Source organism: Lissotriton vulgaris, chromosome 2_1 (assembly GCF_964263255.1).
Source record: "Lissotriton vulgaris chromosome 2_1, aLisVul1.2, whole genome shotgun sequence".
In the NCBI taxonomy this organism is placed as follows: domain Eukaryota; kingdom Metazoa; phylum Chordata; class Amphibia; order Caudata; family Salamandridae; genus Lissotriton; species Lissotriton vulgaris.
Genome location: NC_141687.1, coordinates 1058034596 through 1058049348, shown reverse-complemented (window position 1 = coordinate 1058049348; position 14753 = coordinate 1058034596). Strand labels below are relative to the sequence as shown.

The 14753-nt window shown below is 45.4% G+C and overlaps 1 protein-coding gene across 4 annotated transcripts in view; it reads right to left on the bottom strand.

The window, feature by feature from the left end:
* The window catches only part of PRPF40A (pre-mRNA processing factor 40A), a 963502-nt gene that overhangs the window by 309664 nt on the left and 639085 nt on the right, over positions 1-14753 (bottom strand). For 2 of the 4 annotated variants that reach the window (XM_086956681.1, XM_086956682.1), the window contains exons 23-25: positions 2874-2960; positions 2692-2782; positions 2533-2594 (exon numbers count right to left, since the gene is read on the bottom strand). In XM_086956681.1, coding sequence (XP_086812807.1) covers positions 2533-2594; positions 2692-2782; positions 2874-2960 — 240 coding nt within the window. The remainder of the gene's footprint in view (positions 1-2532; positions 2595-2691; positions 2783-2873; positions 2961-14753) is intronic. The other 2 variants (XM_086956683.1, XM_086956684.1) reach the window with 1 other exon arrangement.

The following is a 14753-nucleotide window of genomic DNA, read 5'->3' as shown; positions in this document are numbered from 1 at the left end:
TTAACTGTATCCTATCCCGAGGGCATTTTCCCAGCATAAGAGGGGTACCACTGGTAGCCAGATCTCACATCTTTACCAACTTGGAAGAAGGACCGAAGGAGGACTGCCCCGCAGCACCAAGGGACCACCAAATAGGCAACTTTTGGCCACAGGGGTTAATGTCCCTCAAAGGCCTGACGGATAAAGCAAAAGTCCAGTTGTTACAGGACTAATGTTCTCTGGTCACAGCACAACCAGCTGTTCCCTTCTGGTGATAACTTCTTCTGGGTGACCAACCTGCACTAAGACGACTTACCTGGGCCCAGCAGACTTGAGTTCAACTAAGTGTCCGGACTCGTTCTTCCAGGTTGCACTTTGGCCAGGAGCAACAATTTGGTGATGTGGGCAACTGACTCACCAGGGCAGGCTTCTTCAGCTTTTGGGGGCCCTGGTCTGCAGCAGCAAGTCAGCCAACAGACTCTTGGAGTCTATTCTGTCTGGGGCTCAGGGACAACTCCCTCGAGCAGGACATCTCAGTCACAGTTCTCTCTTTGCTAGCCCAATGAGCAGCAGGTGCAGTCCACTTCAGTACAGCCTCTCTTTGCCAGGTCAAAGGTCAGCAGGACCTCTTTTCCAGAACATACGAGATCGGAGGACTGGATGCCCAAGTTACAACATTTATCCCCAGACAGGTCACTCAGGGAATACAATGGTTAGTAGCCAGTGGACTATCAGGTCGTCTCCCGTCTAACTACTTCCTGCAATGTGACTCATCTAGCTATCCCAGAGTGCACTATTCTGCCAACTCCCAAGATGGCTAAACTCTTCCCAAGAGGTGAATCTACAGGAAGGCTACATGCCTACAGGAAAACTGTCTTGGCAACTGTTTTCCCCCTCCCCGTCCCAGACACCAGGCAGTCTACCTGAACAAAAGAGTAGCCCATCATGTGTATTCCCCATTTTCCCATTAAAGGCAGGGTCCAATTTGAAGCACCCATTTTGGGTTCACATCATGTGAGATTTCCAGCCAGGAAGTGGGTAACACCTATTCCTACGGCAGGTTCCCTTCATAGGAGCCATTCACACTTCTACAAACAAATATAGATTTATAGCAGCTCTGCATTGGAACAGCGAAGATCAAGGGTGGCTCACTGGTTAGAAGATGCAGACTCAAGCATCAGGCCCGGGACCAGGGTTCAATTCCCGACGCGGCAGGGTCTTGGGCTCAATGTCCGCGGACTCGATAATTCTCGCCTCAGCGCCTACTCTAAACATGGGTCCCACGCTGCAACTCTGGGCAATAGCTTGCTTAATCTCCACAACGGCCCCAACAACACTGGGATGCCTGGCTTCACCTTGGGGGTGCCCAGGAGGGGCATCTCACAGGGAGAGCCAGGAAGGGTTCCACAGCATTATACAGCGTCGGGACGCCCCGTTGCTGGGGCAGCTGTGCGCTTTACAAGTATACTACATTTACATTTACATTCACACAAGTCTATTGCAGTCAACTTAAGACTCTACTGGAATCTGTCAATACTGGTTAAAGCCAATGAGAACTATGATTAATTAATACTTTTTGTAGCAATTATGAAAATCAGTCCTGCATCTATCCTTGATAACCTTATTACTTGAGTTCTCTAGAATTTAAAGAGCAAATATGCAGATAGTTTCACTGTCAAAATTGTATCCTAGATTTTAACCATTAAATTTACGACCTGCTTGATTACAATTGTGATTGAATTAATATATTATGAGAGATGTAGTGTAATTTACAAACCTCAAAATTCTGAAAAGAGTTGCACTCAATCCTTGGATTCAGACAAAACTTTATCTCCTCTGACATGAAGGTTTAAGAATGAGGGTCTCAGGACCCTACACACCACTAAACATTATCAGATTTATAAACGGTGTTCCAATACAAAGTTCTCACAATTATGGCAGAAAATCTTCAGTCCATGAGAGACTAACTACCACATTAGCCATGAATTGGTTTGTGAATGATCGGTTAAATGCCCACATACAAGGACAGTAGCTTTTATATCAGTATTGACAAAGCGAGCGGACAGCATTATCATGCCCTGTATGCAGTGCTTCTTAGTTATGTCTACATTGTGTCATCTAATGAACCGTTTGTCTTCCAACACTAACAAACAATTTTCTATTGCCAAACATAAAAGCAAACAAAGTATATTTTAGACATCGGATGTACAAAGTTTCAAGGCTGGATTCTTCCAACCTGGAAGGTGAAAAAAAGAACTGGGATTTAACAGCTAGTAAAGCTAAAGAGTATGTGGAAAAGCTCTTGTAAAAACAACTTCTTTCATATTAGAAGTTATATCTCTTCTTTACATAGCATTTCCTACCCTAAAGTGCTTGTGCACAAACGTTTAAACTTGTTCATACAGAATGTCTGTTTGCTTCCTCATTAATTGTGGCATTTGGTGATCGACTAGAAACCAAGCAGATTCATTCTTTAGAAGGAGCATGGTGTTAAAATCAAACCACAAAATGTCAGCCCACGTTGACTTTCAAAATAAAGTCAACAATACTTACAGATTTATGCCTCCTTTTCTTTGTTTTCTTCTTGTGCTTCTTTGACTTTTTAGAACTTTTCTCTACATTAGACGAAAACGAAATTAGAGATTATGATACGATGAAACCACATAAATGTCTTTTTTTTAAAAATGCAAAAAAATTAATGACATATCTTACCAGATTCTTCAGTGGAGGAATGCTCAGAACCACTTCGGGATTCTGATCTTTGACGCTTCTTTTTTGAATCCTCTTCCTCAGACTCTGAACCCTACAATTTAAGAAAATCCTTGGAAGCTCAAGAAACAGTCATGCAAAAAGATGCAAAACACGGAGAGGCTAGAACCTAGGAAAACGCTTACCGAACGTGAACGAGAACGCTTCCTATGATGCTTCTTAGCTTTTTTAGAATGTTTCTTGTTCTTAAGATGATGATGCTGACACTCGTGCTGAAAATGATAAATAGAAAACATTAATAGGAGCATATTTGCCACAGGAAAACAAAACGTTACAGCACCCTCCTTTTTGCTTATATACAACTAAACTCACTGTAAATGTCCAACTTACCACTCTACAGAGGTGTTATTTGTAAAATGAACAAAATGCAAAAGAATATAACGATCAATCATTATGCAATTATAAAGGTGCCTTTAAATCTTTAATGTTTTGTACGTGTTTCTACCTGTATACAAATATGTAAAAATATATGCTAGTTTCAGCTAGAACTGCGTACAGTCTCTTAAACGAAGATATTAGGTCAGATATCTACAGCAGTACAGACAAATACCCATACCAGCAATAGCATAAATAGTTTTCGATTGGGTTGTATATTTTCAATAACTTTAGGCCTCTGGACAATGCTATTTTAAGCAGCTGCACCTATGGCAACTAACATTTCCAAGACAGCTTAAGTTTATTACAGATATAGCAGTGGTGCAGAAGCAACTTAAATCCCCGCTCTATAGAGGCTGTGTGGAGAAATTAGGGTGCTGGTGTCAAGATGTGTGTAGTGATAGGGAAACTTATACAATAGAATGATTGTACACAGTTCTAAACAAGCATTGGCAAAAACAATATGTCTCGCCATTACAAGAGCTATTGACTTTGGCTATGTGCTTTTGCCATGTTTTACACTAGTGTGGCAACTGTTCAGCATTGCTAACAGTTAGTGGCGTGGAGTGTCCTGAGTATCATAGAAGGGAGTGGTCGTGTAGGGCTGAGTAGAGGGGAGTAGAATTCTGTGGCAGAGTGCAGTGTTGTAGATTGGAGTGGCATAGGGTGATGTGGAATAGGGTAGAGCGGGGTGTGGACTGGATTGAGCGGGGTGTGGACTGGATTGAGCGGGGTGTGGACTGGATTGAGCGGGGTGTGGACTGGATGGAGCGGGGTGTGGACTGGATGGAGCGGGGTGTGGACTGGATGGAGCGGGGTGTGGACTGGATGGAGCGGGGTGTGGACTGGATGGAGCGGGGTGTGGACTGGATGGAGCGGGGTGTGGACTGGATGGAGCGGGGTGTGGACTGGATGGAGCGGGGTGTGGACTGGATGGAGCGGGGTGTGGACTGGATTGAGCGGGGTGTGGACTGGATTGAGCGGGGTGTGGACTGGATTGAGCGGGGTGTGGACTGGATTGAGCGGGGTGTGGACTGGATGGAGCGGGGTGTGGACTGGATGGAGCGGGGTGTGGACTGGATGGAGCGGGGTGTGGACTGGATGGAGCGGGGTGTGGACTGGATGGAGCGGGGTGTGGACTGGATGGAGAGGGTGTGGACTGGATGGAGCGGGGTGTGGACTGGATGGAGCGGGGTGTGGACTGGATGGAGCGGGGTGTGGACTGGATGGAGCGGGGTGTGGACTGGATGGAGCGGGGTGTGGACTGGATGGAGCGGGGTGTGGACTGGATGGAGCGGGGTGTGGACTGGATGGAGCGGGGTGTGGACTGGATGGAGCGGGGTGTGGACTGGATGGAGCGGGGTGTGGACTGGATGGAGCGGGGTGTGGACTGGATTGAGCGGGGTGTGGACTGGATTGAGCGGGGTGTGGACTGGATTGAGCGGGGTGTGGACTGGATTGAGCGGGGTGTGGACTGGATTGAGCGGGGTGTGGACTGGATTGAGCGGGGTGTGGACTGGATTAAAGTGGGGCACACTGGAGTAAGGCGCATTGTCGGAACGGGGGCAGACTGCGGCGGGTCGCCTGAACCCGGGGGGGACACTTCTTGTGCCCCGACTTACCTGAGGACTTTGAACCTGACGAGAGGTGTCGACTCGCCGAGCTGTGAGGACTGTGGCCCCGTGACCGGTCCCTCGACCTCCTCCTGGACCAGGACATCGAGCGACGCGGGGCAGACTACCGGATCTAGAGTCGCTTACGGGACCGCTCTAGCCTAGCTTTCGACGTCAGGGCCCGGCAGTCGGGGCACTACTTGTCATCATGGTCGGCCCGAGGCAATAAAGGCACCGACGGTGGGGGTCGGTAACCAACAACAGTCGGTTACAGTCGTCACAGGGTTTGAACCCGGGCATCCCTACCGGCACCGGAGTCGATAAACGACTCGAGAAGATCCAAAACAGATCGAAAAAGTTAGTAAAAAAGTTACTAAGGAGTACTGCTCTTCCCGGATCTGCGTGTGCTGGCGCGGAAAAAAAAGAAGAACCGACGTCAGCGCGCGAGGGCGACGTCTCAGTACCCCGACAACGTCATTCCGACGACCACGATGCAGACGACGGACGCGGTGCCGCAGATGACGCCTACCGACACGCAGGGGGTACTGCTACGCAAAACTTTCCGCCTGGGGATTTTCTAAGGTAAGGAATCTAACACTAACCTGTTTCTTTCAGATGTGTGAGCAGAGGTGCATGAGCCCTGTGCCCTTACAGTACCCAGGGCCATTCCTGGGCACTTTAAGTGCCGTGATGCCATTAACAGTATATGGAGCTGGGACCTCCCAGTCCTCATCAACAGTCCTGGATCTGCAACAATGCACATTCTGGGACGAGGTACCAAACCTCCTCCCCCAGGATGGGCAGAGGAAGCTTCAAAGGCATTCCGCCTTTGTGAGCTTCTCCAGACCACTTGCTGTACTCAGCAACTGGCCCCCGCCAGGTCTGACCCCACATTGGCGGGAAGACTGGCGGGAAACCCCACGTCAGGAAAGGGGGTGTGCCTGCCTGTGTACTCAGGCGGGAGAGGCGAGGTGATGCATGACCCTGGGCTCCAGCCATCTTGAGGATTGGGAGCCCTGCCCAATCACAGCTAGGCTCCTTCCCCCCTCCCACAGGAGAGGAGCAGGCTAGGGGGTGTACCCACTCCAGGACAGGGACCCATTGGTCCCTGCCTTTGCCCTACCTGTAACACCCCTAAATTTAGTATATAGGGGCACCCTGAATCTTTTTTCACAGATCCAGAATACGAAACAAGAAAGATGATCAAGGAACACGAAGACCTGCCGTGCAGCTGCTAAAAAGAGGAAGACACCAACTGATTTGGCCCCAGCCCTACCGGCCTGTCGACCCTCGAACCTGCTCCTGTTAAACCCCGGCATCTCCAGTGGTCAGCAACCTCAAAAACCCCAGAGGACCTGACTGCCTTGTGACTCTGACTACCTGGGTCTCCCACGAGCAGTGGTACTGCTCAAAGCAAGTAACCGGTACCGCGAACCCTGCGCACACTGCACCCGCCAGGCCTGGCCTGTGCCGGAGTGAATCAAGACCCTGAGGACGTCTCCTGTTATGTATTATTTTAGGACCCTACTGTAAGTTTCCCGACTCATGCCCTTATTTAGGTATAAAATCACCATATCCTTATTTAGGCATTGAAATCAACCATATTTAGGCATAGCTCATGCAGTCCAAATACAGCAGGGCTACTTCCACTAGTTCCGAAAATCCACAACGATTTCTTGGAAAACTCTGCTTCAGCAGCTAGGGACTTCCCCTTGCTTGAATATTGATTTGTCCAAGAACTCATGAAGTTTTCAAAGAACTGAGACTCTTTAATAACGTTATTGTGTCCAACTGTACGTCAAACTCGACACCTTCAAGGTATAAATATGGCCACACTCGCCCAAGCAAACACACTGTGGTTTGGAGCAGTTCAACTATCTACTTGCCCGACGTGCCCTGCTACAGCAAGTGCCGAAGGAAGCCGACCCTCCAGCAGACACCGAGAGACGCTGTCTTTTCTCCTGCCGAGAAATCCAGCTCCAGTGTTTCCAAGCTACCCTTGTGGGTTGTTGGGAAATAGAGTCCCAAGACCAACCTTCATTCTAAACTAAGGTACGGAGCTGATTAGACCCTTAGAGAAATCTTGGACAGATTCTTGGCAAAAGAATACTACATTTATGCTACACCTCACTTCCTCCCTCGCACTAAGCTTAGGTTAGGTACACCGGGGTAGGCGTATTTTAGAATCACCAGTTGAGTACTTTTAGCCTCTGTTATTTATGTATGTATTTATATATGGTTTAGGAACCATACAATGCTCCTACAGTATTATTTTATTCTACTATTTATACTGCATGCATTATATTTTACAACCAGTTTTACGATTGTAGCAGTTAATTTCTTATGCTTGAGAAAGAAGACTGTTCAATAAATCCTTTTATGGAAAACGCCAGTCTATCTATTTCTCTGCACCTCTGGTGAAACGAAGCATGCACGATTGACTGAGTGAAATATCGATCTATTGTTTCCAAGACTCTGAAGATCAGTTTTATCTTGGGGAAAAAAAGTGGTCATGTTTATGCGGTTGTCGGAAACGAATCCCTTCTTGTGAATTCGAGAAAGTTTCTAGTGACCTCTGAGCTAGCTGGCACACACAATTAAGTTTAATATATTCGATAGAGACCTAGTCGACCTCAGTCTAATCTATAGGATATATTAATCCAATGCGCAGAGCCTATTGGGAATATAGGAATGGCGCCCAACGTTTGGTAAGGCACTAATTTAACACTAGATACTAGAGTAACTTAGTCGTGCCTTTCGAAGAGACCCCTTTATCCCGTAAAACTCCAATAGACGTTTGGAGTGGGTTAAAGGATAAAATATCCGCCTTAAACGGAGTAGGAAGAAAAATCCAATGTATCAGTTTTTGGTTTTGTTCAACGTTGAAGGATACAGTGTTCCAAAATATTGTGCACTTATCTTTATTTCCTTGAAACTTGCTCTGCAAACCTTCATAAAAAATGACGGAGAGTGACGAAGAATTGGCTAGAGCTGCAGCAGCAGCACATTCACAAAACCTAGATAATACAGGTTTTAATGAAAATGACCCGGATGTTCTACACATTCCGGCAAATGTAAGTAAAATTATAACTTACAAACTCATAAATATTGGAGTATCATCGAGAGGTGGTAAAGTAATATTTGTAATAGAGGCACATGAATATCGACAGACAGAGGGATTCTGTTTCCTGCAGCAAATCCAGTAAAACATGAGTTCCACTACTATAAAGTGGAGGAACCTCCAGCGGAATACGCTCCTTTCGAGGACGTTGAAATTCCACTAACTTACCAAGAGCATCAGCTCAGGTTTAAAGGGGCCCTAAAACATCAAAATCACATCACCAGGCTCGGTCCACTAGGGAAACCAGGAGCTACATGGCCGGTACCAGCCAGCTATACACCACATCTTGACATTGAACAAATGACAGGTCCAGAACTGTTAGCTCAGCTGAAATAGTTAATTAAAATCCATAGACAGTTGGTTCAATAGGTCATGCAGACTATAACAGTCCAACCAGCTGTAAGAATTCCACAGCACACCCCTCATCAGGGGAACACAAACAAAATTACACCACAGACTATACAATCAGTCATTGGTAAGTTGCCCGCAAAACCGGAACAAATTCCGGTCTGGTTAGCTCAAAAAATTACTCAAATAGAGGCAGCATTTCCCGATAGTACACCTCATGAGAAACACAAGATTCTAACAATCTGTTTACCAATGGGGATTGCACCACACGTGGAGGACTGACACTTGGGGTACAGTTTTTGATTCAATCTACACAAAAACACATGGTGTCTCGTCTATGGCGGTAATACCAGACGTTCTGAGACAGACTCAAAATGAATACGGTCCAGAACCGGCCTTGAATCTTGGTATGAAATTACTGAAAGATTTCAAAGAGGTCTCAGCTATACTATTAGCTAAGATTAAAGGTGAAGCAGCATCAGTGGCGATCCGCCAAAAGCTAAAAGAAAGATGTAACTGAGCAACCATATGAACTTGCAAGAATTATTGAAAAATCCTATGAAGAACTAGGAAGAGATAGTTTGGGAGGGAAACCTGTAAAGCCTAAACTAACAGAAAATCCTGAAAAACCTTTTAATCAAAACAATCTAACTACTCCTAAAAAGAAATGGGAAAATAGTAGAAAGTCACTTCCTAAAGAGAAGCGTTCTCAGTACAGAGGAAGGTCTCCTCAAAAGGAGCCCTCTGAAAAGAGATATAACCTTAGAAATAGGGATAATTGGAGAAAACCAGATAGATATCAAGATACTGACACACGTTCCTCTCGTACCTTTCAGACTTCCTCGCAGAAATCAGAAAGAAGAGGACGGTCAGAACAAAAAGAAGAACGCGTAAAGTCCAAAGACGATCAACACGTTCCGAAAAATAAGAAAACCCAATTCAACAAAAGGAAGGTAGCAAGTCTAAAAATCAGACATGCCGAGGATCTAGAGGACAACTCAAGAACTGGGAGTGGGCCCAGACAATGCTGGACAGCGCAGCAGAGGTCACCATAGCTCGCAGGATCCTGAAAGAACATCTGGAGACAGTGGATCTGAATGAGTACATTCAGGTTGAAACGGCAGACACCAGGGTTAGTGTACCCCATAAGTTATATGAAGTAACACTCCGAATAGAGGGGGATATAACTAGGAAAATAAATGCACTCTCTTGGGAAAAACTATCCAAGGGTTATGACATCCTTCTAGCTGAAAAAGACTGGCAACCTGAATTTGTCAGGGAGTGCCCACATGGCGAAGAGATCATTATGCCAGCCTTCTCTAATCAAATTCCTATTCATAAAAAATACACCTATGCCAGAAAATGGGCTGTGGCCCAGGCTCCAGCATTATATAAAAATCATGTGGGATGGGATGAGGATTCTCCTTTCCATAAAATCCAGTTAAAAAATCAACCTACTGCTCATAGGCAGTATCCAGCAAAACAGGAAGCTAAAAAACAAGTCAGGGAGATCTTAGATCAACTTGAATACCAAGGGGTGATTGAAACATGCACCTCGTCAATGAACAATCCTTTGTTTCCTGTCTCCAAACCAGACAATACATATCGTCTAGTTTTGGACTACAGACATTTAAACTCTTGTTGCAAACCCTTTGCAGTACAAAATTCCCACAGTGCAGCACTGATGAATAACATCGTTCGCCAAAAATACAAAACAACATTAGAGATTGCAAATGGTTTCTTCGGTCAAAATATCGCACCAGAAAGCAGGTATTTGACCGCTTTCTCAATAATGGGGACACAGCGTCAATTTTGCCGTCTCCCCCAGGGATTCAATAAGTCCTGGATTATTTTCAGCCAGAGTAACAGAGCTACTACAAAAGTATGATGAGGCATTATCTTATGCCGATGACATCTATCTTACAGATGATGATTTGGACAGGCACTTGAACAGGGTGAACACCATAATACTTGGATTTACCTCTCAACATCCTATTCTTGGGATACAAACTTTCAAGTGAAGGCAAAAGCCTGGCAGCAAACGTTTTAGAAAAATGTTCGCTGCTCCAAACTCCAAAAACGCTGAGAAACCTACAGTCAATTCTAGGATTCCTAAACTTCAAAGAACTTCCATTCTGAATTACGCAGAAAGGGTTAAACCTCTCTACGAACTAATCAAACCTGATTTCAAACGTACCAATTGGACTCAAAAACACACAGAAATGTTGCGTTCAGTACAAACAGACATGTTGGCAACAACACACTTACAAACACGCGACAATGTACGCAACCTTGTAGTCCTAATCATCCCAGGGAGATGCGGATTCACATACCTAACCTTTAACAACGGTGAACAGGTACCAATAGCTTACAAGTCACACTTGTACACACAAGCTGAAATTAAATTCACTTCAACAGAAAGAATTCTGACAGCGGTTCAGACTGCTGTAGCAAAGGAGAGAGCCCTAGCACAGGGTAAACGCGTTAAAATTGTTACACCTGTACCTGCCTTAGAGGCAGTGACAAAGGCAAGCAGTCCAAATGCAAAAGCGCTACATCCTAGATAGATACAATGGGTTAATTATCTTGCTGCAACAGACGAATACGTTTTTGACCCTTACTTGTAGGCACAAGAATTTCTCCAATACGAACAAGAATGTCCTCTGCCTACTGAAATTCTACCTCTAGAACATTACGGCTGTATAATATATACAGACGGATCAGCACAGCCCGCGATTGGGGGCAAACAAGCTTACAGTGCTGCGTGCGCGATTGTTAAAGGTCGCTGGCACAATGGTAAATTCAGACCTATGGTCACAAAAACTCAATCTCTAGGAGACTGTACAGCTCAGCGAGCTGAACTCCAAGCATTCAAAATGGCGCTTGAAAATACTGATCGCGAATTCCCCACACTCGGTGCGAGATTCGTATAACTGAGTCAGGAATTACAATGAATATCTGCAGACCTGGGTTCAAAATGGTTTTACAAACACAAAAAGGTGGCACAATCAAGCATAAAAAGCTTTGGGAACAAGTAGTTCTTTTGCAGAAAGAACTACAAAAGACTCACGTGATCCATACACTGAGTCATCAACGTGATGGCGTTCACATTGAAGAGAATTCATTGGCTGATGAAGCCGCGAAGGCAGCTGTGCAAATGGCTTCCGTAGCTACAATCACTTGTTCAAAAACAACTATAGATGGTGAAACCATGCTCGCTGTCAAGGCAGCGGAGTCGCGTTACCTCTAAATTATCCACTCAAGAATAAATACATAATTGATGCAAACTGTTCCTTTTGCTCGAATCCCTGGAGTGGAGGATAGGGTAATTCCAAACAGGAACCGGAGAGGTGCTCTCATTTTCGAAGCACATATGGGAGAGGGTCTGATACATCAAGGGATTTCTAAATATCTATTAGAAGAGATGTACTGGTGGCCAGGGATGAAAGCTCAGGTATACGAATTCGGAATTGTGATGACTGTTACAAATACCACAGCTTTGAACACCACCAGATTCCGGACTACAGCGTAGCCAGCCCAGTACAGACACCACTGTTAGACAGATTAAGGCTATCTACATGCGGACGTCCAAATGGACTGATGCAGTCCCACAAATATTTAGACAGATTCATTTGGATGTGGCCTCAGCGCTCAGCTGATGCTCGAAGTGTTGGGAAATTCGGTTGTGGAGAGAAAAAATTGTGACATAAAGCAATCTATAACAGCTAGGGTATTAGGTTCGGGTGATGGGTGGGTCAAACATCTAATAAATATCCAACATAGTCTTAATAACCTGCCAAGAAATTCTCTGGATGGAATCACTCCATATGAAATCCTTTTTGGTACTAGAATGTTGGTTGAAGATCTCGATCGTCACACTTCGGTGGTGGAACAAAAACAAATTGATATCAAAGATCGTTTGGCTGTTTTACAGGACTTAAATGAAACAAGAAGAAGTCTAAGCATTACCAGCGAAAGGCCAACGACTACTGAAGAAAAACCACCTGTCCCAGCAAGACCTGTCTGGATTCCAAAGATTGGGGATCTGGTCAGGAAGAAAATAGCAGACAAGAAGGAATTTGGGCCTTCTTACAGAAAACCAGTACCTGTACTAGCAATCCACAGATCAAGAACAGTACTGCTGCCGCCCCTTGCTGGAAAAAAGGAGAACTGGTCCGTGTCAATTGACCTGGTAAAACCACACCCTGTGGCCGATATTAAAGTAGTAGGCCCAGTGGACTCTTAAGATGTAGCAGACGACCAACTCTTGCGACTATCCAAGAGGTTCAAACTGAAAGACTCATCATCTTTGAAGATTTTAAAGTGAGAAAAGAAGGACTATGCAACAAAGCCATGGAACTTGTGCCTCTTGAAACCCAAATAACAGTGCATCAAGAAACTCCTGTCTACAATGATGTAGCATCTGACTATACAAACATGTCAAGGGAAAAAACAGCTCCAGCAATTTCAAATAATCCGGATGCAATACCAACAATTGACAGAACTGCCTTTGGCTATTTTACAACTTTGATAACTTTTCTGAGGATCCCAGTGAACCTGAAACTAAGCCAGCAAACCAATCTTTAAAGGAAAAAGTAAAGGAACTTGGTCAAGAGCTTACAAATACATATCTAGTTTCAACTTGGGTTGAACTTTGGATTGTGTTAGGTGTACTTTATCTCCTGCTATGACTCATTCTTGTGTTAAGTTTGGGAAAGCTGATAGATGGAAAGCACATTAAAATGGACACAGCAAGTAAGAACATTAACTTGCTCCTGAAGCCGCACAAATCATCTCATCATGAACAACGAGACCTGTCCTCAGTGAACATCACAGTGGTCCCACTACCTGGTGGAATAGCATGGGATACAACTGATTATGTCATTTATGGCCCTGTTGAGCTGCTAACGATTCCACATCAATTTAAGGTTTCCTTGAGTGATTTCGTTTCACCCAGCACATTTTCAGATGATTGGGACTTTGAGACTTAATAACATGATGGCAGACTTAGAAATGTCGATTTACAAAAGGGGGTGGTGATGAACAGAGTGTCTGAATTGAGCAGACCACTCTTACCCAGTCCAAAGATCAGGGCTTGATCCATCACCGTTATTTATCTCACTGCCCCATCCCAGCTCAGAACCTGGCTATATGCAAATCAGTCTGTCCCTGGCCCAGTGCATCATGGGAACAGGGCAGACTAAACTACCAAGCCAATTCTTTACCAGAAAGGAGCCAAGCTACCGGGGACCGGTTTCTGGCATTTCAGCCTCTTCGGCCCGGCTTGCTTGAATCCTGATGGAGCAGTGAGAAAGGGACTCATGTCTGAGTATACCCTGCCACACCTATAGTGGCCAAAATCGATTTACAAAAGGGGGTGGTGATGAACAGAGTGTCTGAATTGAGCAGACCACTCTTACCCAGAGGCTGAAATGCCAGAAACCGGTCCCCGGTAGCTTGTTTCCTTCCCAGTGTAAGAATTGGCTTTTGTAGTTTGGTTTGCCCTGTTCCCATCATGCACTGGGACAGGAACAGACTAATTTGCATACAGTCAGGTTCTGAAACTGGGATGGTGCAGTGAGCTAAAAAACGGTGTTGGATCTAGCCCTGATCTCTTGACTGGGTGAGAGTATTCTGTTTAATTCAGAGACTCTGTCCCTCACCACCCCTTGTTGTAAATATTTTTGTCCACCCTAAGCGTGGAAGGGTATACTCAGATGTGAGTCCCTTGCTCATTGCACCATCAGGATTCAAGCAAGCCGGGCCGAAGAGGCTGAAATGCCAGAAACCGGTCCCCGGTAGCTTGTTTCCTTCCCAGTGTAAGAATTGGCTTTTGTAGTTTGGTTTGCCCTGTTCCCATCATGCACTGGGACAGGAACAGACTAATTTGCATACAGTCAGGTTCTGAAACTGGGATGGTGCAGTGAGCTAAAAAACGGTGTTGGATCTAGCCCTGATCTCTTGACTGGGTGAAAGTATTCTGTTTAATTCAGAGACTCTGTCCCTCACCACCCCTTGTTGTAAATATTTTTGTCCACCCTAAGCGTGGAAGGGTATACTCAGATGTGAGTCCCTTGCTCATTGCACCATCAGGATTCAAGCAAGCCGGGCCGAAGAGGCTGAAATGCCAGAAACCGGTCCCCGGTAGCTTGTTTCCTTCCCAGTGTAAGAATTGGCTTTTGTAGTTTGGTTTGCCCTGTTCCCATCATGCACTGGGACAGGAACAGACTAATTTGCATACAGTCAGGTTCTGAAACTGGGATGGTGCAGTGAGCTAAAAAACGGTGTTGGATCTAGCCCTGATCTCTTGACTGGGTGAGAGTATTCTGTTTAATTCAGAGACTCTGTCCCTCACCACCCCTTGTTGTAAATATTTTTGTCCACCCTAAGCGTGGAAGGGTATACTCAGATGTGAGTCCCTTGCTCATTGCACCATCAGGATTCAAGCAAGCCGGGCCGAAGAGGCTGAAATGCCAGAAACCGGTCCCCGGTAGCTTGTTTCCTTCCCAGTGTAAGAATTGGCTTTTGTAGTTTGGTTTGCCCTGTTC